The sequence below is a fragment of the Toxorhynchites rutilus genome, chromosome 3, assembly GCF_029784135.1.
Source record: "Toxorhynchites rutilus septentrionalis strain SRP chromosome 3, ASM2978413v1, whole genome shotgun sequence".
Taxonomy (NCBI): Eukaryota; Metazoa; Arthropoda; class Insecta; order Diptera; family Culicidae; genus Toxorhynchites; species Toxorhynchites rutilus.
Window position 1 is genome coordinate 172,747,595 of NC_073746.1, and position 23,926 is coordinate 172,771,520.

A 23,926-nucleotide genomic window follows, 5' to 3' on the forward strand; every position below is an offset into this window, starting at 1 on the left:
AATTAGCTGGTCTTTTTTGGGAAAATACTACAGTTTGCAGAAAATTTGAATTATGTTTTCGTTATTATTGAATGTATTTGATTTTTATAGTTTTCATGGTCTCGGGACCAATTGCGCTATGTGTTTTTTATATTTTTTCTGGAAAGCTATGTGTTATTAGAAAAAAAAACTAGCTAGTAGGCTGTAATTTGATACGTCGTTCATCTGAATCGGTGTAGTAGTTCAAAAGTTATGAATTTTTAAAATGAGTCATTTTTGGAAAAAAGAGGAAAAAGTTGATTTTTTGGACAACCTTAAAATGGAAATGGACACCCTAATGAAAAAAATAAATAAAAAAATACGGGTTTAATGTTTTGCGATAAGAAACAAAACAACAATTTTCACGATTTTCAGATATACAGCCATTCCATGCCAAACCGATATAGTGGTTCTCAGATTTTCGTAAAAAGTGGTAGATTTGTTCAAGCAATTAGACCCGATTTTTTTTCGTTAGGGTGACCATTCCGTTTTAGGGTAATCCGAAAAATCACTTGTTTTTCACTTTTTTTTTTTCCTAAAATGACTTTTTTTCAAAAAATCGTAACATTTTGATTTACTTAAACGATGCTAATGATCGATATATAAAATTAGAGCCAATTACTTCGTCTTCTTAGGAAAAGTACTCCAGTTGCAGAAAGTTTAAATTTTGTTTCCGTTATTATTGATTGTATTTGTTTTTTTTATGGATTTCATGGTCTCGGGACCACTTTTCGTTCGACTTGCACTGTGATCACGCGTATTCTAGAGTTTGCCTCTCGGAAAACATTCAAGGCGCGTTATTCGGCTTAAGAAATCTCAACTAAGTATTAATAAAATGACGCTAGTTAATGCATACGTTGAGACGGCAAAAGTTCCAGTATTGTTTTAAAATATTTTTTCTAGAAAGTTGAGAATTTTTAACATAAAATATCTCAAAATCAGAGACGTGTTCTTTTTCTTTTTTAAGTCATGGGTTTTCAAAGTTAACCTATAGTTCGGAATATCATTTTTTCCTCTTTTTCCTATTCTTATCGATTTCCTATTTTCCTATTTAGATTATCGATATAACGATATATCAAACTAAAGCTAATGAATTCTTTGTGAAAATATTACATTTGCTATGAAAATTAATTTCGTTTTCGTGATTATTGATTGTATCTGCTTATTATAGTCGACATGGTTTCGGGACCAAGGGCGCTGTATTTGTTATATTTTTTCTTGAACGCTGAGGATTGTTTACATAACTCATCCAAAAAACAGATATGTGTTCCGTTTAATTTTTAAGTTATGACTTTTCAAAATTAACATGTTTTCAGTCTTCGTTCAATATTTCTATGCGACTATACTGGATCTATGCAACTAGAACCCAATTTATTCGTTAGTGTGGTATTTTTCTAGCTAAAGTGCTTTAATGTGGTATGTCGATCGTCTGAATTGGTATAGTAGTTCAAAAGTTATGAATTTTTGGGAAAAAGTTATATTTGTGATAATTTTTATTTATATTTTTATATTTGTGATTTTTTTAACCATCGGTTAAATTTGAAAAATCATAACATAAAAATGAAAAAAAGTAAGTAAAAACAATATATATATATATATCGCCCTTGGTCCCGAGACCATGAAAACCATAGAAAACAAATACAATCAATAATAACGAAAACAAAATTTAAATTTTCTGCAATTGGTGTTTTTTTATAAAAAGGTGATTGGCTTCAATTTGGTATACTGATCGTCAAAATCGGTTCAGTAGTTCAAAAGTTATGAATTTTTGGAAAAAAAAAACATTTCAGGAAAAAATGGAAAAAGAATGATTTTTCGGATCACCATAAAACGGAAATGGTCACTCTAACAAAAAAAAATTAAAAATACGGGTCTAATCGTTTGCGATAAAGAACAAACCTATGACTTTTCACGAAAATTTGAGAACTACTATATCGGTTTGGCATGGAAAGGTTGTACAGTAGAACCTCGATTATCCGCGAGCGGATGATCCGCGATGCGAATTATCCTCGAAAGCGAGTTCCCTAGTAATTCTATAGATCTCTTTGAATTTTGTCATTGAGTGATAGAGTTTTGCGCTTTTGTTTTGGTCATGACTTTCACATTATCTGAACATTGGTGTACAGATGGATAGTTTAATGCTTTCTGTATTGATGAAACATAGTTTTCATGCTAAAACATCTTTTCTTCGTGTTTACACCTCATTTTTAACACTTCATTGCGTTATCCGCGATTTTCGTTATACGCGGTGACCTAGCTCGACTATTCCGCGGATAATCGGGGTTCTACTGTATATTTAATTTTAATACGATTCGCTCTCATTTCAGATACTTCAGTCACGATATACAAAAGTTGAACTGAGTACAAATACAGTGTACCAGTGACTTCGATGAGCAGATAGACATCTGTCGAGTAATCACTACATTTTTACACATTTGCTTCACTATGTATATCATTTTCATTCATAAGTTTTGTATTTCATCGGCAGTCGTTTGGACACGTCGTCATAAACTTTTTCCTTATGTAATTACTTTCTCGTGTCTCTCGCACTCTTTCCGAGGAAATAATTTCAGCTTTGGTTTGCTCATTAAACAACGCAACGTTACGAGTGCGTTATGTTCAACAAATTGGCAATAACGTGCAATTAACATCTCCTCGTCGTTTTCTGTTTTATCCGCCGGTTATTCGGCATTTAAAACAAAACAACAACAAAAATGCCAACAAGTTGATCACCCATGAACCTCACTTCCTACTCGAAAGCTTCACTCAGCGTATGGACAGAAACGTAGAAGCCAAACAAAAAACCAACGAAAAGATATCAAAATGTTCGGCATCGGGTAACGGGTTTTGACGTTCGCTGATTTCTGCCGCTGTCATAAATAGCAAAATGCAAAATTCACTTTACTCACATTCCAGTGTGTTTCTTTGGGTGTGTAGACGCAGTTGTGTAGACATGGGAAAAGGAAGTCAAGCACCTATATGTGTCTACGACGAACCTTACCGAGGCAACAATGAAATCAAGGCCTAATGCCCACCGCTTCAGGGTTAACCTCTGAATCAAAGTTCCACCAGTACCTTTTGTGCGTGTGTGCGTGTGTGATTGAGACGAACGCGCACACAAAAATGTGGGTGTGAACTTCCTGTGATCCCGAACAATCATCCCCAATTAAAATCCATGCGAAGCTACACTCGTTTCATGCGCCTGGGCTTCGTATTTGTTGAACTCACTCACGGGCTATCATTTACAATTAGCGAAATTGTGTCTGGTATTCGGGCATATATCTCCGACAAATGCGCGTAGCAAATGTTTGTAGACTGTTTGCGCCTCCGGAGACTTCTTTGTACGCAAGCAAGCAAGCAAACACATGATCTCAGCCAAGCGTATCTCCTCGTCGAGTCGAAGGAAAACACAAAAAAATAGAAAATCGAAACCCCGGAATTATGCCCGCTGCTGCTGCTGCCCGAGAGAAAGAAATGAGCCCTCAAGGTATCCACCGGCTGATCAATTTAATTGGATCCACCAGATGAGGCGCGGGGTCATCGGGGGAGGGATGAGGAGATCGGTGCTGAAATAGAAAGTCCATTCGCGGTCGCGGGTATCGCTGAGAGAGGACCAGAGAGAAAGAGAGGGGGACGGGAAATCGATCCCAGTCGAACGCTATCAATGCTGACGCTAATGAAGCTTCAAATTGAAGTGTGCGGCCCTTCGCCGCGTGACTGTGAATTGTCATATTTTTATGGCTCCGCTTGTGGCTTGTGGCCGTGGGGCTTTCCTACGGCTAAACGTCATTATTATTTTCTTTGGATTTTGGTTTCGGATGAAACAGGAAATCTTGCCTCGATTCGTTGTGATAGCTAGCTTTCGTGAGACGGTGGTTGGGGTCATCAAATGCTACGTTATTGATGGTGTCTAATGGTAGGGATAACAGAATTTCCTCCGATTCAGGTATCGTGATTGATGGTGTTGTAGTCAACAAATGATAAATACAGCTTTCGAAATGGAAATTGTCGAGTATTTTTGGTTAACCCAACTAAAACTTTGTTTGTAGTTTAACTTTTCTTTGATTTGATTGTTGTTTATTGTTGTTTCTATGTTCTGTTACGAATTTAGTATTGAGTTCTGTAGAATTATATTATGGCTAACATTTCTTTTTTTTTCTCGCTTTCTAACTTTCAATAACTTTCAAAACATAATAAGCCATAAAACAGCACTTGAAATGATTTTGATGAAAACCCGACGTGTATTTTTTCGGATGGTTGATGTGTTGTGAATGAAAAGTGTCACATCGCTGTGTTATTTTGATCTTTTTCGCATGTGGTCCGGTAGGCTCTTCTGGTTGGCCCATCTGATGTTACTGTATTTTTAGCACAATGTGCAACAACAACGAAAGGCCTAGAAATACTTACCTGTTTCTTTTTACAGGACACGTTTTTATGAAATAGAAAAAGCAAATGCAGTGTTCATTCTACGGACAATGCGGATTGAAAAAATATTACAGTTCAAGCTCCGCCCTTGTCAATTTAGTGGGTATAAGCAAGCTTTTCGCGATTTCATAGCATAGACGGCAGCGAAAGAGCTGAAAGTATTATTCAGTTTTCCAAAAAGGCTTTTCCAAAGCTAGAAGCGAATGAACTGAGAAATTTTAAGCCTGTATAATTCAACCCAGCGCGCACATTATCATGCCGGGGTCCGGATTCGATTCTCGCTCTGACAAAAGTTCCACTGGGCACGTGAGCACCTATCAAGAGATAATTCAATCCTTGATAATCATTATTCCAGCCACAGTCTCGCTCTAGCTAGCAGACAGCAGTTTTTCTCAATGCTGATGTCAGACACAGCTGCTCGAATGGAAGAATGAAAGATAGATTTTTTTTGTATTAAAGTGACTTTCAACACTTTTGGCTGGTTCGTCACTTTTACTTCCACTTTTGGAATAATGTCACGAGTGAGAATTGAACTCGTGACCTTTAGCGTGAGAGGTACGGAGGTTACTATTGCTATGCTACCTAAAACATTGAAAAAAATTTTATGAAACCAGATTGTCTGACGAAGTTATGAAGCTACAAGGAGATAAGTTTGAGGAACAACATTGCTTTATTGAGGATAATGTGTATGTAGATGTATCCCCAGAGTTATTAATGTAGGAATACGTTTCAGAGTGTAAAATTACTCAAGAGAATATTTTTGAATCCACAGTCAATATAAATAGATTTTATATGTAATTTGTTCGTCTGATTCAAAGTAGAATAAACTTTAGTGATGGGACTAAATATATCTATAACCGTACTACATGTCATAAAAATTACTTTCTTTCACTGCTGATATGCTTTCCACATTTGTCGAGTAAAGATTTATTCCAAAACATGAATGATGAATTCAGTGAAAATTTGAATATTGATTTCTTTGCAATTGACTGTAGGTTTTTCGGAAAAATATAAACGATCAAAAAGTCAGGCGAAACACTAGCATTTCCGTTCATGCGAGGACTTATACTATGCTTATTAATGCTTATACATATCCGACATATGGCCAGCTTGTGTGTTGTTCTCGCGAGGAGAAATTGAATTGAGAATCAACCATCTTCAACTGTTTCCACAAAACCACGCAAATCATTGGCCTTTTTCAAAGCCAACAAAATTTTCTAATAAGACGTTCGTCTTCCAACACGACGTTTCTGCGTTTCTTGCGATGCCTAACTTACGGAAAAAATAATTATATGAAAATCAAAATTAACAACTTTTACATGATGTAGCAATTAATTTTTAATGTGAAGACGAATTGACAACAATAACACATGCCAATGTTATATTATATGGGTTTCGCAAAATAAGAAACACTTTGCAAATAAGCACACACCAAAGGTTTCACGGTGTTGACGCTCTCCGTTTTACTCTCAGAGAACACATAATGTGGTGTAATATTCTCATTGACATTTGTGGTTTTTTGAATAGCGTGATTGTGTGAAACAGACTTACAACCCGGCCGGCCTTGGCTCGATCCCTGCTTGGTATTGGTATTGAGCTTTTTTTGGGCACCATTCCAAACTGACATTCAGTCTGAGAGAATCAGAAGTCTGCTCCATACATACAAACATTTTAACACTCCTAAAAAAAAGGTGAATAGATTTTTTAAGCCGAACACACAGGTTTTACCCAAGCCTGCTAATGACTAAAGACTGTAGAATGTAGACGTCAACATTTTAATGATAAGTAGACGAATAAAGAAGCGAAACATCAAATACGAGTACAATGCTGGTTGAACAAAGTTTTTTGCATACATTCCAGAAAACAAGCGTGAAAGTTTAGAATAAACTGACCCTAATAAATCCCAACCGAAGAAATGCTTGGAAATGATCCTCTGGCAAAAAAAAATCTCAAGAAGTTTTTTTGTGAATACGATTATTTCTGTTCAAACTGACTATTGTTTCCAAGCTTTTGAAATCTGATTTGGTAAAAAGTTGGCATTCATAGCATGACAATTCGCGATCTCAAGACTTGTTATCCACTTTTTGGGCAGTAATTATTTTGACGTAGGACTACGTTTGCATGCAATCGGAGAAATTCATTAGAAAATGAAAGAGGAGCGGTATGTGAACATGGAGAGTATCAGGAAGGCTTGGTCATTCTCAACGATCTCCCTCACACTCATTCCGACTCACTCAGATGACCTAAAACATTCATCCAAATTGATGCTTGACCACTCAAACCGATGTATAGAGACTACATTAGGAAAGCCTGTGTTTCCGTATCAAACAGCACTTGGAAATCCATCCTGTATATTCAACAGTTATGGGCAGGGTTCGGCAAAGTCATATTCAACTGAGGATAGTCAGTGGACTATGAAGAAATGTGCCTTCGTATTCAATTGGAAATGAGTTTCGGCTTCTTCCAGCAGTTCTCCGTCAACATGACTCAACAGTCATTCGGGCGTACGATTCGACTATCTCGTTTCAATTTTCCCCGTCAAATGAACTTCGTTGCATATTGAAGTGACTCTCCTCAAAATGAGTTCGTTTCTCTCTCTCTCTCTCTCTCTCTCTCTCTCTCATGTGTCGCGTATGCATGTATCGATGTTTGAGTTCAACATGGTTTGACATATACCCATTTTTCTGTATGTTTTTTTCACAAAATTGAACTCGGAGACAAAGTGAACTAATATTTTGTTTAGAATTCCTTTCAAACTGCGCGCTAAATACTAATACTAACGCGAGAACCTCTATAGCATACCTGGTAACTGTCTTTGTTCGTTGATTTGAGTTCACGATGAGTAAACAATGAAATCGTTCATTAATGGTGTAACTCCTTTTTTAGCATCAGATATCAAGTTTTCGTTTCACTTTATATGGACGTTAAACTAAGATTGTGTACGCGGGTAACGAGATTTGTGTCAAGGGGAGTAGTAGTGTGGATCGAATCAGGTTGAATGAAGAGGCAAATCTATTCATTAGTCACGTCAATTAGTATAACCATTGGACAGAATAGTTCATCAGACATCCTCGCTCTTGAAGGCATGTTGACGGCTAATGCCAAAATAGTCCTAGTCGAAGCGCTCCTACCACAGGAAAATATTTTCAACGCATCCGGCTTAAAATACGTTGCACTTTGATGCCATTTTTAACCTGGAAACAACACATAAATCACGCAAGTTGACTGGTCAATCGAAAAACATCACCAACAAGCAATGCTACACAAGCTCTCCACCGACAAAAGAAAATAAAAATCTATTTGCTTTACAATGCTTTGCTTTGCATTGAGCTTTTTGACTCTTTATTGAATGTTTTGGTGGCACTAAAAAAGGACCGTGATATTGTAGATATTGATATTGCAGCTGAAGATGATTGATTTAAGATTCAATGTTGTTCTTGCGAGGTTATATTATAATTTGTTCCACCAGCTCTTTTGAAAAATGGTTCTAAAAAGAACTGCTAAATTAACTTCCTCTGTCTGATAGACGGTGGAATAAAACACGTAGCGACAGGAGCGAAGCTTTGTCTTTTCGCTCAGGCTGTGACAGGAAAATATAAATTCGTATGCTGCTGCTGCGGTTGATCTTGTTACTGATGGCGATGTTTTTGCTGCTGTGGAGATTGTTTCTATTGATGTTGCTGGTTTGCTTCCGCCGCCGCTGATGATGTTGGGTGCTGATTATCCTGCTTCTTATCGGATTATTTCTTCTCGTTGATGGTGTTAACCCTTTCATTACGGCAGTGTGCTCCGCCAAAGTGCTACCCATGTATGGTGCACTGTGCCGAAAAGTATGCACATCGCGCTGGTGTGATCGAAGAGCAGTATGAATTTCATGTCGTCTAAAGACGACGCTCGTACACACAGCTCCTCGCGCGGATATCGTCTATAGACGACGCTCGTAATGAAAGGGTTAACATTTTTCTGACTCGAAAACGACCTGATCCGACCAGCTGGCAGAAGAGCCACATAGGAGTGGGCCTTGAACGCAATGTTTCGCTTCTCCTCAGGAATTTCACAGTGCGCGATACTTCCATTATATCAAGCAAAATCGTTGATATCAAGCATTCAGGAAGCATTAAGAAAGACTGTTGTTGACTCGCTAGCTGGTGCGAGACTGAAAATGAATAAAATGAACCAATATTTATATGCTGCTTCGCGTTTCTATTTTTCTTATTTCCCTTGGAGTGAATGATATGCACGGTGGATAGCTACGTATGTTTTGGCAGTGGTATTGATGTATTAAGATTATATTTTGCTGTTACTCTAGTCGCTCCTTTTGGTCGATATAATTTGAGGAACATAAATTGGGCTTATCAACACGCGCTTAAATAATTCTTGACATTTCACAAATATTCAATTGTTTTTCTTGAAAAACTATGGATGGGTTATACCTATGATATAACCGCAAGGTTGACGTAGGACTGCCGTTGTAAATAGTTATCAACGTGTTGCCTAGTCATCAAACGGTATGCGTAGAAGTTCAGTGAGCTGGCGACATGAAGGGATATCTTCCAATGCAGTCTTGAATAATCGAGCCAAAGCGTTGGATTTGTACCCGCTTTTGTAGACCGTGATAGCAAAACGAATTCGATCGTACCTCAATCGTTACGCAATCATAATTGAGTGGATTTTCGAGCGGCACTCGCATATATACTGATAGGTGTGATAGCCTGTTTTGAAAGCAATTTTAGGGCTATTGAAACAAGTTTTTGGATCAAAAAGTAACACGCATATAACGCGTAGACATTTTATCTTTCGAATGAAGTGTTTATCATACAATTTCGTTCAGTTGTTTAGGAGCTATTAACGCTCAAAATCTCGTTCTCGGGCGTAACGCTTTCGTTTTCGAAACTTTGAACTTTCACCTCAGTATAGAAATAAAAGACGTAGTCCTACGTAAAAAATAAACTCTTCTTTACTGTGATAGATGCTTAGAAATATTTCCAATCAATTGATTCAAACATCTTTGCGATCTATCAAGAAAAAGGGTCGGGGTAAGGACTTTCGAAATATTTCATTATTTTTTATATGTTCAGTTTTTAGATTTTCATTTCATCGCTCATATCGCGTGTTGGTGCCCAAATGGAATGGTTCTAAAATTTCGTAAATCCATGAAGACTTTCGTTGTGACTGTGCAATAAGCAAAACTGGAAAAAATTTTTGACACGTCTGTATTTAGTTTTCCAATTTGTACCCTCAATATGCTCCCGAAGTACGTAATCCTACATCAAAACTGAGGACAAACATATTTTGATTCTTCGTATAATCGTGATGAATTGCTTCGTTTGAGATTGGGTTACGAGTATCCTTAATTCCAATATTATTGTTTGTTAACGCATCATTTTCGATTGTGTCCTGGTGATTCTGTGGCTCGAAAAGCAGTTTAAAATTGGGGCAATCGATGGCGCAAGTACTAAAATTTTTTGAGTAGTAAAGGATAACACTTGACCGAATGTTTTTGTATTTTTTTAAATTAATCTCATAGATTTTAAGTCTCATGATGTTCTGTTTCCAGATAGTTATCGGTTTCTGACGTAAGCAACAATTATTTTTCTATGATTTTTTATGTCAGATGTCAGGCGTTCATGGATAACGCATTAAGGAAAAAAGTTGTGAAAGAACTGTTGCGGCAATATCAGTTCATTGATTTGGTTCCCAATTTTCAACTGATGTGTATTGAATAATGTTCCATCTAGCGTCTTTTTTAATTGGGCTTTATAAATAGCATTTAAATCAGACATAAAAGATGCCATGGAACATAACATGTCATAAAGACATAACCATCAAATTATGAATCAATGGAAGAAAATCCATAGTATTCAATATGAAGTCCACTTACATTGGATTACACTGAAGTCTAACATTTGAAATCTCTGCGACGAACCGAACATAGTCTCTCATAAAACTTGCCCATAAACCGGAACCCTATTCATTTTCTCCGCTTGCAACTTGCACATATTTTGACCTGTTTTTCCAGAATTTGCAAATGCCTCACACACACGGGTGCTTCTTAATTACACCTAAAATCCCGATGCACCGAACACAGCCTGCTGTAATAACGGCCACCACCCGATGGGGACATCCGATACCTTCCCACGGATCAATTTCGCCGGTGCTAGCAAACACAGCAGGAGGGTTCCCCCGCATTGGTCGAAACTTTCCCATCGATTTCATTAGACCCCCTTCGAAGGGCAACTTTCGCCGTTGGTAAAAACGTTTTGCAATCCGTGCGCCCATCCGTAGGAGACATGTTTCGGATAGAATATGTGTGCCCCCTCACTTCCCCGATAGAGAGTGTCATCGATATGGGTTTCCGTACTCTCGTTTCACACTAGCCAACATATTCGAGCAGATAGAGGGAGGTAGGGATCAGAACATCGGCAAGAAGATATGCATCATAGGGATTTGAGGCTTCGCCAGTCGTCACCTTTTACGACCCCAAAGAAGGCCATAAATGGTTTCTTGCTCATCCCGCCCCATCCATCGAGTGTTATCCGCTGAGATTACTTTATTTATTCGCAAAGTTTTTATGGCTCTCGAGAAAGATGGGAAATACGTACCACCTCGTCGTGCATACATTGAGTTGGTGTGTCCCTTCTGGTGTCCTTCGTGTGCCATAGCAACCGAAGAAGGTGAAATTGTCGACATAATTATTCAAGAATCATTAGCTGACATAAATTATACATCTGGCAGTTGCTCAGGTGATTCTTTTTGTCATGAACAAGTGGCATCCGGATTGGGGTCCATCCTGCGATTGTTGTCCCTTCTTTCCCTCCCTCAGTCGAGGGTAAAATATTTGTTTTCTTGATTTGTGCTTTCAGTGGAAGTGACTGTGTGCGTGCGGAAGGTGAGAACTCTTCCATTCTGGAATGCCAAACGACAAAGGAAAGTCAGAAAAAAGGAAAAAAACCGAAGAAGAAAAAAAAAATAGAGGAATGTCGTGATTCGCTGGAGAGATTTTCGTCCCGAACAACACATGTTCAAACCGCCCGCGCTGCCTTTGTCCGCCGAGAGCGCTGGATGACGATACGTTGTGATGCTCTTATGCCTACCTGGGAAGAAAGTCTTAGCCAAGTTTCGGGAGTGTTTTGTCATTCCCACATACCGAATGGGTAAAAGGCGAATACATTTTGCATGGGAAACCGTCTGAGAGCAACGCACCGTGAACCGTTTTCCACCCGCATTAGGATTTATTCAAACATAATTTAGAGAAAACGAGATCGTATCACAAATCCACCAATTCGGTGCGTGAGCGGTGAAGCGTGATATTTGATAGAACGTGAAGTGTGTTGCACCTTCCGAAGGGTAGGGTTAGTAGTTCCCATCGTTACGAGGCGACGATGTGTTCTTCTTTCGGAGAGACGGAGAAAGAGGTTGCAGTCGGAGGCGTTCACTGTTTAATATTCATCAGCTTCTGGAGCAACAATTATAGCTTATGTGAAGAAAACTTCTCCAGTGTGTACTCGTCTCCCCAATGGTTATGTAAAATGTAGGAGTTTCACATTTTACAATTTCGAACGTTTACTATTGAGCGCAAAATCGGTCAAAAAAGATGCTACCCAAAAAGGTAATTTTGACGTAGAACTACGTCTTTCATAAAGGGTGCCAAATCAGAAAACAGGTCACGTTTTTATGAAATAAAGTTAACGTTAATAACTATTTTTGCTGCGAACGAATTTTAACGATTTACATACCAATCGAATCGGAAATTTTCTAAGATTTGTTTTATATGTTATACATTAGTCTGTATATGGTTTAGATTGATGAAAATAGGAAGCATTCCCATTTCCTCATACATTTCTTCTGTCCTTCTGTCTAAAGTCTCCGTGAATCGTTCATTCTTTGTGAGGACACCGACTGGACAACACCGTTGCTGGGCGAGTCGAACGGCGAGGGATCGAGTGCCTTTCTCAAGGCAATTGGGGTGGAGGAGTAATATGAGGAAAGAGTAGAGTTTTCCAAGGACCTTTTTGAAGCCTAGAGACGAATGAACTAAAGAGGTTTATAGTCTATTTAATTCAACAAGGAAAGGAAAGGCAAACGTTCAGTATTGTTTTTGATACGAAGCGAATGAACATCGCTGTTCTTCCTTGTTTTGCGCTATTACATGTCTTCGTTTCTGACTGAGCTGTGGACGCGACCAAATTACTCACTCGCTGATGTCTCTGTCATTGCAATCATTGCATCAAACTGACGCCATTGCATTAATGTTGTGAGCTACACAATTGTGTGGGAAATCATCAAGCCAGGATATCGTCGGCTCACCAAGAGAATAATTGTTCTGGAATTCTGCCCGTGATTTGGTTTCGCATGGCGGTAGCAAAACTCTTTCCACCAAGGATAATAGCTAAGCTAATCTAGACAAGCAATATCAATAGAAAGGGCTTCAGTTGAGAAGAGCGCAAAACGGAGCTAAGTGTTTGTATATTTAGATGCTTCAGGCCATCGATATATGGATATTTGTGTGCGTACGCGCGTGCTTCATAACCCGTACGTAAAAATAGTGCATCTGCGCTACGCTGATACGTCATTTGTATCTGCACCCGTGTGCATTGGTGGTGCAAGTTATGCAGCCGTAATGATAAATATAAACAAGAAGGGGAGATAGCGGGAGGGAATATCTGCGCTAGGGTATTAGTAATTAATCTCTGCTGAGGCAAATATTCAGTATTTTTCCAAGCAGTTAGCATTGTTTGTTTTCCGTCATCATAAAGGTTTCGTTGATGTCTTTGACATTGCATCAATGCATTGAACTGACGCTATGGCGAAGCAGGCGTCAAGGTTGTGCGCCAAAACATTATTTAGGGAATTTCAAGGATCTTGAATGTCGTACTGAAGTGTTATAAGTTATTTGGGTTCGCGTGCCAATCGAAAAACTGCCTTCAACTAGGATTGCATTTGCGCTAATCTTGATCATAATGAAGCCAATTGCGAAAAAGGCCACCGGAATGAAACCAATTGCGACATACGATAGGGCTAGTGTATTGTTCTACGAGGGCAAGAAGTATTAATCAATTAATCAATTATCGACAATTGATTCTACAATAAAAAATGGGTGGGTTATTTCTATGATATAACCACAAGGGTGACGTTTAGAAATCTGTATTAGGTAAACAAATTGCAGTCGGAATAAAAATACCCCCGACCTGCGTGAATTTGCAATGCCAATTTCTTCATACACCTTAGTTCTAAAGTCCGTGTTGGGGAAACACATTTCGGCCGGAACAAAAATGCCCCCGACTTGTATTTGCCAATTTCCCCACGCTCCATGGATTCGAAATCTGTGTCAGGGAAACACATTTTAGTCGGAACAAAAATACTCCTGACTAGCATGTATTTGTAATTCCAATTTCTCCACGCTTCATGGATTAGAAGTCAGTGTTAGGGAAACACATTTCAGTCGGAACAAAAATGCTCCCGACTTTCATGTATTTGTAACGCATTTTACATTTATTCAATTGTCTGTCTAATGAAAAATAACATTTTATTAATTGCGATAAAAGCGTAGAAATATTCCGTATCAATTGATGCAAACATTTTTCCGATCCGGTAAGAAATGTTCGAGTTATAAACATTTGGAATTTTTAATTTTTTCCTGCATGTTTTGTGTTTAGGTTTTCATTTTACCCCCCATATACTCCGGTTAGACGTAGTCTGACGCCAAAAAAAACCATTTCAGGGCGATCAATCATTCTACTAAACAGTTATTTCTAAAATTTCACATCATTATAAAATAATATAGCGATAACCGATGCACAGACAAGTACAGAGCGATAAATGATACAAGAAATATAACGTCATCATCCGGTCACCATTTGCGGAGAGCAACAAATGGGAAAAGAGATAAAACACGAGAGTTTTTGTTTTTTACTGGAGCTGAGTTGCTAGTGAAACTATGCGGTCTATATGAATATACATATTTCAAGGGATAGCAGCGTTAAAAATGAAATATATAATCTGACTACCCTTCCCTGAGGCTCTATCTAGCTGAATAATCATACAGTTTGCACTCTCTGAGACTTATGAATCAAGATCTGCTACTGAATATGGATCATTCGCTTTGCGTAGTCCGTATGCTCCTGGTGTTTCATGATGTATGGAAGGGTCGATATGTATATGTTAGAGCCAAGGAAAAAAATAAACTTTCTGCACCGAAACCGTACATGACGGTTTCGGTTTGTTGGCTCGTATGTCGTGAAGTGCGAACCGAAGCCGAGTTGTCTCGTTCTGTTTTGTGTCGTGATTTGTAGCACGCAAAAGCAAAAGAATGCCTCTGGGGGAAATGATTTCTGTATGATCATATTTGAATGAACGAGAGCGAATTATTCAGTGAAAGGATCAATCGGCAAACACTGATTCGGAGCAATGAAATATGCGTTCGATGATCTGTGCTATGGAATTTGTTTGATGTTTCTCTCTGCTGATTTGGGGGTCGATTCCGCACATGTCACATTGCATCGAGCGAGAGGTATAAATTACTCTTCGGTTTCAATTTTTAACAGCAATTACGATTCGGCAGAGCAGGGCGTCCGAAAGGGCCGTTCTCAAGGCTGAGAGTTGAGCTGAAGTTTTCTAAACTGGCCTTCTTCAATGCTAGAGGTACTGAAAAAGTTTAACCACGTTGCCTATTACTTAATTCGGGTATGCATCGAGTGATATCACTACTCAGCAGAGCGTCTTAGCGCCCTATGATAAGCAAATGCACCATGAGTGAACCTCTATGTTATAAATGAAAGGGGTTGATACCTATTATAAATTCATCTCTCTTTTCAATTTTTAGTTTCACTCTAGACAGCGACAAGCCAACACCATCTGAATTGAATGGGTCTCAATTTGGGAGTTTATTTTGAGTTGATTGTACATTGATTTTTTTTTTATTTTGCTTGGAGAGAGCTTGTTTGAATTGTGTGAAATGTTTTCGGAATTATTGCAGTATTTGTCGATCGATCATTAAATTTTCGCGATTTCATGCAATGTTTCCGACTTAAATGTGGCGCCAAAGTGCAACACGTTTTAAGTGGGATGTGAAGAAGGTATTTTACTGTGGTTCTGTTCTCTGTGCTCTGTTCTTCGGTTGAAAACTGAAGGTGAAGATTTGTTCCACTGCGGTTGATTTCTTCACCACCACACAACCAATTTGGTTCGGTGTTTCTGTTTCCGTTCTGCGAGAGGTGCTGCATAGTATATTGTGTTGAAAATATTTGGGAGAATGTGTTTTTGCGAATGCTGGCTTATTTAGCTAAGAGATACCGAAAACTACTTGAATATTTCATGAGTTGTTCAAATTGACAGCCCTTGGTGAAGTCCTACGTCTCTCCGGATAAGTGTTTTACATCACCCAGCCGTCTTTTATGATCCAAACGCATGCCTTTTTGACGTAGGACTACTTCTTTCATTTCTGTACCGGGTGTAAGTTCAAAGTTTCAAAAACGAGAGCATTATATTAGAGGAACAAGCTTGTAAGTGCCAATAGCTCTTCACTGGCTCTATGACGTGGTATGGTAACTATTCTATACGAAAGATAAAATGTCTACAAGTAGTTATAGTTCAATTATAACTGAGGGGCAATTTTAAGGCTATTAAAACAAGTTTTTGGGTAAAAAAGTAACAAGTATATAACGCGTAGGCATTTTATTTTTCGAATGAAGTATTTATCATACCATTTCGTTCAGTTGTTCAGGAGCTATTATCGCTCAAAATCTATAAATATCTTTTGACTTTATTAGTGCCTTAGAGTCACTTCTTTTTTGAAATTTTTGCCAAAGTACAGGTTTTTTTTCATGGGAATTAAACCTTCCAATAAAAAATACGGTGTGGAACTGTTTCATTCGAAAACAAGTGAGACATACAGTGTTTACTTTTGGTTAAGGTCGTTCTATCCAAAGAAATCATCAAATATTTTCTACGAAACTCTAGGAGTATCGCATACTGAAAATATACAGTTGAATTTAGAAAACTCTCAAACTCATTTCCGAACTCTACCATTCAAAGTTAATTACGCAACCTGGATCACAAAGATCACTTCTCGACAACATAAACGACCCGTTTGACATTTGTTACGTCGATGACTGATTTAAGTGGAATTTAGCAGCACTACGAGGCAAAATGCCATGGCTGTATTTAAACAACAAAATGCCTCACGACAATCCCACATTCACCCGCGACACCACGTTTTGTCATTTGCAATGCATCAGAGAAGCTGTGCACAAACTGATCCCCCCGCAAACAGCTTCCAAGAATCACACAGCAACCATTTGAGTCACTTCAGTCGATCGTTATGAATCAGTATTTTTGCTCACGACCACCACACGTGTCCACGGGATTGAAACGAATCCTCGACGAAAACACTCCAGATGACGAACCTTCCCGATGTTTTGTTCCAGATTCCCGAGGTCAAAAAATTGCCGTATATCGTTAATTGCATTAATCGGGTCCAAGAATTGTCAAGCGGACTTAATTATGTCCAAAAGCGAACAAAAACACACTGAGAAAAAACAAACGAAACCTGTTTTCAAATGGGGGGAAGCTCGCCCCACTAAGCCCCCGTCGATCAGCCCCTTAATTGCGTCGATCCGTCGTCGAAGGAGAAAGAGGCGGAAAAAGTAACGGTCTCGTTTTTCGAAGTATTTTATTAATCGGCACTGCCATCGCGCTCGATGAAATTCACCAAAACCAAAAAGACCCAAAGGCGGACATGGGTCGCGAATACCTGTTTGTGTTTTTCCCTTCGGTTATTTTTTTTAAAGATACTCGTCGTCGTCATTGTCATCATTTGGACGGGTTTCGGGTGACATCGACATGTTCCCTGCGCTGGCTGGCTGCTCCTCTCGTAGTCCACAGACGGACGAAGATGATGAGGAGCGGCAGGCTTCCGGGTTTCAGCATCTTGTGATGATGTCCTATTTACACTGCCGTCGTATCGTGTTTTGGTCGTCGTCATTATCAACATATCTTAGGAAAAAAACTGAGGTGAGCCTCCGCGAAGAAAAAACAGAGTCGATTTTTAATTGTTTCGCCTTCAAAAGCTCACCTGCAATAGTTGGTATACTACCGCGTTATCTCGCGTGAAAAACATACAACCAGATATGACATATGTTTCTTCAAAATAGCTTTGGTAGGGAAGGGCAGAAAGTATCAGTTCGATTTGATCTAAATTAACCCGGTCCATCCAATCGGTTAACCCATCGATTTTTTTCATATATTCTTCCGTAGTTTTTTTTTCTCTTCAACCCCTAGCTATGCCATTAATTCTAAACAAATAATTTATATCTCTCAGCTCGATTGTTTCTTACGTTCCGTTTTCTTTTCTTCTTTTCAGGTAAGATGTTTCTCCCCTCTTCTACCTGTTGCTGCTATGATGCTGTACTACGTAAAATGCGTCCATCGAAAGCGGGAGATTCGATGAAATGGAGTTTTATTTGGGTAAGGGTCCAATTGAAAAAAAGGGCAAGAGGACCGTGAAGGTGCTTCGCTGATGTGGTGATTTGTGTGTTATTCTAATCGAAAGGAATGTCTCTCAGGGATATTCACCGCAATACCAGTAACGAATATTGAACTTCTTTGTATTTAGATCAATTTTAGACCAGTGAGCTATATATCATGTTTTCCGAAATTCATGATATACTGAAGTCACGTTAAATTCTTAAAACTTGATGAATTGCATTCGTCACAATTGCACGTGTGTTACGGCCGAGTAAAGATGGTCAATAGCATATTGAAGATCGACAACTTCCTACGTGTATGGAAGCAAGGGGACAGACACACCTTTCACAACTCTCGCGCCAAGAAAGTTTAGACGCCATCTCCAAGCCTGTTCGCTTGGTTGTCATACTTATTTTTGTGGCAATTTCATCAATACCTACTGCTGGCCCCGTCTGGTGGTCGGGGAAAATAAATTATCTGTGTCACCATCCTCTTTCCGCAACCTTCTGCGGTTTGGAATCAGCGCATGAAACACTATGACTCTTTCTGTGGTCAGACTAATCGAACTTGATTAGCTATCAACTGTGGGGAAAACATAGTTCTCGGAATCTTTTCCGCTCACACATTGCGAGCCACATTTTCACATCATACCCCATGATCATATCACACTTTAATCGAGCGATGCGCGTCATGTCTGGTCTGGAGATCGATAAAACTCGTTTGCTGAAAGCCACGTCGTCAAGTGGCCGGGAAAAAATAAACCACCCTTCCTCTCGCTAGCCTACATTAACTGCCGGGGCTAAAAGTCACACCTCGAGGTGGAGTGGATAGGAAAGAGAAGCGGTTCAAAGGCTTCAGCAGGAGAGGGAGAGAGCGGGAGGCTGGAACGCTACAGCATCTCGAAGGAGTGAAAGCAATTAAAATTCTCCGCGATCCCCACCGAGCTGCGCTCCCTCCGCAACTCCGTCTGTTCCTCGCGCGCTCAGGTGGTAATTATCTTCTTCTTATTCCCAAATCCTCCCAAACCTTTGGTTCGGTTCGGTTCGGTTGGATACCTGCCGAATTTCATTCCGCCGCCATTCAGCAGCAGCATTAGCGGCAGCGGAAATGGGGATTTTTTCTGAACATTTTTTCTGAAGTTCGCTTATTACGTGACCCTCTCTCTGGTAAAGGTTTCTTGAAGTCAACTCTCTGTCATTAGTTTTCGGCAGCTCGAACAGACTTGGGGGTTAAAATGGTTTTGTTGGGAATGTTAGCAGATTCCTAATAGTTCTTTTGAGTTTTCTTAAGAATTTTTGAATCGAGAATCTAAACTCTGAATTTGAATCTGGAGTGTAGGATGTATATCTTGAGTTTGTTTTCTGAATCTGGATTCTAAATCTACATACGGATTCTGAACCTGAATTCGGATTCTGAATCTGGATTGTATTCTCAATCCAAATTCTGAGTATGGACTCTAAACCTGGATTCTGAATCTGGATTGAATTTTGAATCTGGATTCTGAATTTGGATTTTGAATCTGGAATTTGGAATCTAAATCTGGAATCTGAATTTAGATTGGATTTTGAAACTGGATTCTGAACCTGGATTCTAAATACGGATTCTGAACCTGAACTCGGATTCTGAACATGGATTCTGAATTTGAGTTCTGAATCTGGATTGTATTCTCAATCCAAATTCTGAGTATGGACTCTGTACCTGGATTCTGAATCTAGATTGAATTTTGAATCTGGATTCTGAATCTGGAATTTGGAATCAAATCTGGAATCTGAATTCGGAATTCTGAACATGATTTGAAACGGGATTCTGAATCTGGATTCTAAATACGGATTCTGAATACGGATTCTGAACCTGAATTCGGATTCCGAATATGAATTCTGAATCTGGATTGTATTCTTAATCCAAATTCTGAGTATGGATTCTGAACCTGGATTCTGAATCTAGATTGAATTTTGAATCTGGATTCTGAATTTGGATTTTGAATCTGGAATTTGGAATCTAAATCTGGAATCTGAATTTAGATTGGATTTTGAAACTGGATTCTAAATACGGATTCTGAACCTGAATTCGGATTCTGAACATGGATTATGAATCTGAAATCTAAATTCTCTGAATCTGAGTTCTGAATCTGGATTGTATTCTCAATCCAATTCTGAGTATGGACTCTGAACCTGGATTCTGAATCTGGTCTGAATTTTGAATCTGGATTCTGAATGTGGATATTCAATCTGGAATTTGGAATCTAAATCTGGAATCTAGATTGGATTTTGAAACTGGTTTCTAAATCTGGATTCTAAATACGTTCTTCTGAATACGGATTCTAAATCTGAGTTCTGAATCTGAATTGTATTCTCAGTCGAAATTCTGAGTATAGACTCTGAACCTGGATTTTGAATCTGGATTGAATTTTGAATCTGGATTCTGAATCTGGATTCTGAATCTGGAATTTGGATTCTGAATTTAGATTGGATTGTGGAACTGGATTCTGAATCTGGATTCTAAATACGGATTCTGAATAAGGATTCTGAATAAGGATTCTGAATCTGGATTGTATTCTCAATCCAAATTCTGAGTATGGACTCTGAAGCGGATTCTGAATTTGGATTGAATTTTGAATCTGGATTCTGAATCTGGAATTTGGAATCTAAATCTGGAATCTGAATTTAGATTGGATTTTGAAACTGGATTCTGAATCCGAATTCTGATTCCGGAATCTGAGTCGTATTCTGAATCTGAATTGGATTCCAAAATGAATTCTAGATTTAGATTCCGTAACGTGAATCATGAATCTGAATTAGGATTGGATTCTGAATACAGACGCTGAGTATGGATTCAAAATTTGGGTTCTGTATATGGGTCTAAATTTTGAATCTGAATTCTGAATATTGATCCTGAATTTAGAATCAGAATTTGAATTCAGATTCAGGATTCCGATTTTGGCTTCTGAATTTGGATTTTGAATCAGAATTGGATTCTGAATTATAAATCTGATTTTGGATTCTTAATCAGGATTCTGAATTTGGATTCTGAATCTTGATTCTGAATTTGAACTAAATCTGAATCTGAATTGGCTTCCGGATATGAATTCTAAATTTTCAAATCGAGATTTTGAAACATGAAACAAACTGGAATTCGAAATTGGATTGGATTCTGAATACGGGCAATGAATATGGATTTTAAATTTGGAATCTAAATCTGGATTCTGTATCTGTATGCTAAATCTGAAATCTAGCTCTAAATTCTGAATCAGGATTCTATGTCTGAACATGGATTCCAATTTTGGATTCTGATTATGGTATCTAGATTATAAATTTGGATTCTGAATATGAATCTGGAATCTGAAATCTGAATACGAATTTGAATATACTGTTTTTTTTCATGGCATTTTCCACGCAATTATCTCGATATTACGCGTTTTTTCAGCAATTTGCTCGAAATTATGTGATTTTCTTGAAATTACGCAGTTTGCCTATCGGTTTGCCTCGTTGAGAAAAAAAAATTCTGCGTGTGCGTGTGCGAGTGTGGTTGTGACGAGTACGCGCTGATAAAGGGGCAATCTTTTTTTACGCGATTCTCGCAAAAGTACGCGATTTTTATTGTGCGCACGCATCAATCGCGTAAAAAATCCAATATTTTCAGGGAATCTGTATCTGGATTCTGATCTGCCATCTGTAATCTGCAATCTGCAATCTGCAATCTGCAATCTGCAATCTGCAATCTGCAATCTGAAATCTGAAATATGCAATCTGAAATCTGCAATCTGCAATGTGAAACCTGAAATCTGCAAGATCATTGTTTCTTCCCCTTCGCGATAAGGGTAACAAGAACAGTCGACATTTCCCACCACTCAATGTGTAAATATGTTTAAATTCTCGCGATGCAGCATTATCTGTATGTAAAATTTATTAATGTTAGTAACAAGTTCATTGTAAACGCAACTCGCGGCTCTCTAGATTGTTTCTGCTGAGACGAACCCGATCCTGGCATCATAGAAAAGAAAAGGAGAGCTGAAAGTCTAAAAAAATAAAGAATAAAAAGCGTAAATGACATTTGAAAAAAAAAAACTGAAAGCTATTCAAATAACTTCACGGGAAATGTTGGGGAACAAATCAAAGAATTGAGAACATGCCGTCAATTCATAAAATAGAAACGAAATTAAAATGGAGTTTGAGCGCAATTCAATTATTTTGCCGATTTTCCAAAAAAATGGAGAAATGTCCACGTGGACAACAGAATGAGAAGTATAGATAATGATCACACTTGTCCAAGGAGGTGGAGGAGGGTATCTTAAATTGTACTTTATCTGTCCACATGGTATGTTTAGGTTTTTTTTTTCTTTCTTTATTAAAGAGATTTTCAGCCAAAGGCTGGTTCATCTCTAAAATGTTTAGGTATGTTGTCAGCTGTTTAGGTACTCGAGATGCTGGCATCAAACATGGCTGCCTGTCAGAGGGCTTAAACAAACTTGTGTCTGACAGTGATTTTATATTATTGATAAAGTTTTAGCGGAACTGCTACGAAAATTTTGGAAAAATTTCATGTTAGGGTGAGAAATACGTGTTTAAAGTACTTGAATAAAAACGGATGAATTATTTTGATGTTTGTTTCGCGTCAAGGCAATGTTGCCACTTTTCCATATGTCGATTGGATTTGAATCCCGGGTGGATTTCAGAACACAGAATTCGATCTCGTTCGGATTGCGAAATTTCTAAACTCATCCGGGTTCCGGAATATCGGTGAATGTGTGATGCTAAACACTCGGCCACGGGAGCACACTTACTAGCTTCTGTGTCAAAATTCCCGATGAAAAATGGGGTCAAAGACTTCCACTGCTTGCGACTCCAAGCTTCCATCCACATCCCTCTCCCGCGGCTGTATCCAGTAGCACTAAGCTCGATTCACCCAAATTCTTGTGCTGTAATTATTTAAATCGGTCGACATTAAAATGATAATTATTTTCCCGTAGAATGCACTGTTTTTTTTGCAACAAATGGTATGCCACTTCGAACGGACAGTGCAAGTGGCGCGGAAAGCTAAATATCAATTCGTGTTGCCGTGAGCTATGAAATAAGTGACGAATAGTTGTTGGGGGATGAATGTGGATGAAATGTAGGAAATAAAATCGTAGGAGGAATGTGATGCGGTTTTCCTCGGGACTTAATGGCGTTCACATATTTTCGAATTGGTTAGTTGCAATTGTGAAAATTGTTTTTTCCCCCAGACGAAAAAGATTGGATGCAGGGGGGAAGAGGTGTGATGGTTATTTCCCAGCAGTCACCTTTGGGAGGCGGCAAATATATGTGTACGGGAACGCACATGATAAAGTAAAGTCAAGTTAATTTTCTGTGAGAACAATTATGGCATTGTAAAAATATTTTGTAAGAAAACATGCCAATGATGGCGTCGGCCATTCTGAGCACCCAGCCGTGAAGGGACACCCGAGTAATAAGTGGTGAAATTTTGAAAATATTTCAAAATTTCACTAGAATGGAGGGACCCCTTTTTATGATCAGTTTCTTGATGTAGGGAGCATTATATGTCATGCATAATTTTCAGACATGAATGATTTCCCCGCTCATCATCCATTACTCGGGTCACTTCTCACCCGGCGACTAGGAAGGAGTGGAAAATTCTGCCCTTGCTCCTTTATTTCGTCGCTTGGATCTCTTTTCCTTTTTCTTTCTCATCCACTTAAGGTTAAGGCGTTTCCAGCAACTACGCCAGTGCCCCTCGCGCATCTTGACGATCTCCACTAAAGGACGTGATGGGATAACACTTTTTTGTGTGCCTCTCTTTGCTCTCGCTCGCTTTTTGAAAGGCCGGCTCAAGAAGATGAGCCAACCAACCAACCATCCAACCAACGGCGGCAGGAATTCTAGGATTGTCTCGTCGTCGTCGTCGTTCCCCTTCGCGCGAGTGCTTCTCGACGATGACTAGCACCCATTAACCGTTTGTTGTTGTAACAATTATATTTCATTTCCGTGTACTGCAATTATGGCCACTCTCCGAACGAAGTGCT

The 23,926-nt window shown here is 38.8% G+C and overlaps 1 protein-coding gene across 4 annotated transcripts in view; it reads left to right on the forward strand.

Moving 5' to 3' along the window:
• LOC129775557 (hemicentin-1-like) overlaps positions 1 to 23,926 on the forward strand; it is a 211,410-nt gene that overhangs the window by 72,984 nt on the left and 114,500 nt on the right. The window contains exon 1 of one of the 4 annotated variants that reach the window (XM_055780415.1): positions 11,992 to 12,052. The exons of 2 other annotated variants lie outside the window; for them this stretch is intronic. Coding sequence is in view for 1 of the 2 variants with exons in the window: in XM_055780412.1 (XP_055636387.1) it covers positions 17,892 to 17,907 (16 nt within the window). In the remaining variant the exon portion in view is untranslated. Of the gene's footprint in view, positions 1 to 11,991; positions 12,053 to 17,876; positions 17,908 to 23,926 lie in introns of those variants that run through there. One more of the 4 variants, XM_055780412.1, reaches the window with a different exon arrangement.